General features: G+C 37.5%; 1 protein-coding gene across 1 annotated transcript; it reads right to left on the bottom strand.

Annotated features, from left to right (window-relative positions):
* Nucleotides 1-108: 108 nt before the first annotated feature.
* Nucleotides 109-889, bottom strand: LOC107124924 (heat shock cognate 71 kDa protein-like; the record flags this gene model as incomplete). Its single annotated transcript, XM_015428418.1, has 2 exons — nt 109-314; nt 680-889. Coding segments are annotated over 2 exons (416 nt in total), but the record flags the coding sequence as incomplete, so codon positions are not given.
* Nucleotides 890-1,273: the final 384 nt, after the last annotated feature.

Below are 1,273 nucleotides of genomic sequence, written 5' to 3'. Positions count from 1 at the left end.
GAACACAGAGCAATACTGAGTTGAAAACCGTGCATCAGTTCACAAGGCATTCCCACCTTTAACTCTAGAGCTAGAACTTTTATTTCAACTGGATGTTCAATGCCTCACCTTTCCCAAGTATGCCTCTGCTATCTCCTTCATTTTTGTTAGCACCATGGAAGATATTTCTTCTGGGTAAAAGCATTTTGTCTCTGCTTTGTACTCCACCTGGACTTTTGGTCTGCCTGCATCATTCACAACAGTGAAAGGCCAGTGCTTCATATCAGATTGGACGACAGCATCATCAAATCTGCGACCAATCAGGCGCTTTGCATCTGTAAAGAGAATTTGAACACAATATAAATTATGCCTCAATGGTATAATTTGCATGCTAGTATCATCAGAACACTGTACAACTGGAGACCTCCAGAACCACACAAGACATTCAGGGAAGCTTATGTAAATCCATTAATTTCAAAAATACCTAAGGATACCATTTTGTTCATAGTACACAAGCATCATAGTAATTAGCATTATTACTACAGCACAATAATTACTCATGAATAAGCTTTAATTGAGCATCTGTATATTATGACTGAACTGGTTCACCCCAATTGAACTAAGTTGTGCAAAATCACAAATCCCAGAGCTGTAGCGTTTCATACATTACGCGGCTAAAAATGTTATCAAGTTCTCTTACCAAAAACTGTGTTAGTGGGGTTCATTGCCACTTGGTTCTTTGCGGCATCACCGATAAGCCTTTCGGTATCGGTGAAGGCAACGTAGCTTGGTGTGGTTCTGTTACCCTGGTCATTGGCAATGATTTCCACTTTGCCATGTTGGAAGACACCAACACAGGAATATGTGGTGCCAAGATCAATCCCAACAGATGGTCCCTTAGACATTGTAGCTGCAAACATAAAAGATATTTAAAATTAGTCAATTTAGTTATTGTTGTAAAACAAGCACACATCAGCAAATATTACATTTACTATAATAAGATAACAGTTTTTCAAACAGCTAAAAATATATGGCTAATTGTAATGACTGGCTGATAAAAACCAGTTGTGATACTAAATATTGTTTTAAGGTTGAAAGGTGGGATTATAAAAACAAAGCCCAGCAAGTTATTGCCCTTGGTGATTGCACTCTCTCCTTCATAAACCTAGTAGTTACAGACCACAGAATAATAGCTTTCAAAAAGGAAACTTGGTGTTTTGCCACAATATTTTTTAAAACTAATTTAGTAGAAAAAAAATCAGAATACTAGATGGTCGCTCAGACATCCAAGGAA

This window comes from Gekko japonicus, unplaced genomic scaffold (genome assembly GCF_001447785.1).
Source record: "Gekko japonicus isolate JY-2015 unplaced genomic scaffold, Gekko_japonicus_V1.1 scaffold28049, whole genome shotgun sequence".
NCBI lineage: Eukaryota > Metazoa > Chordata > Lepidosauria > Squamata > Gekkonidae > Gekko > Gekko japonicus.
Note: the sequence above shows the minus strand (reverse complement) of the source record. Positions and strands in the feature narration are given on the sequence as shown.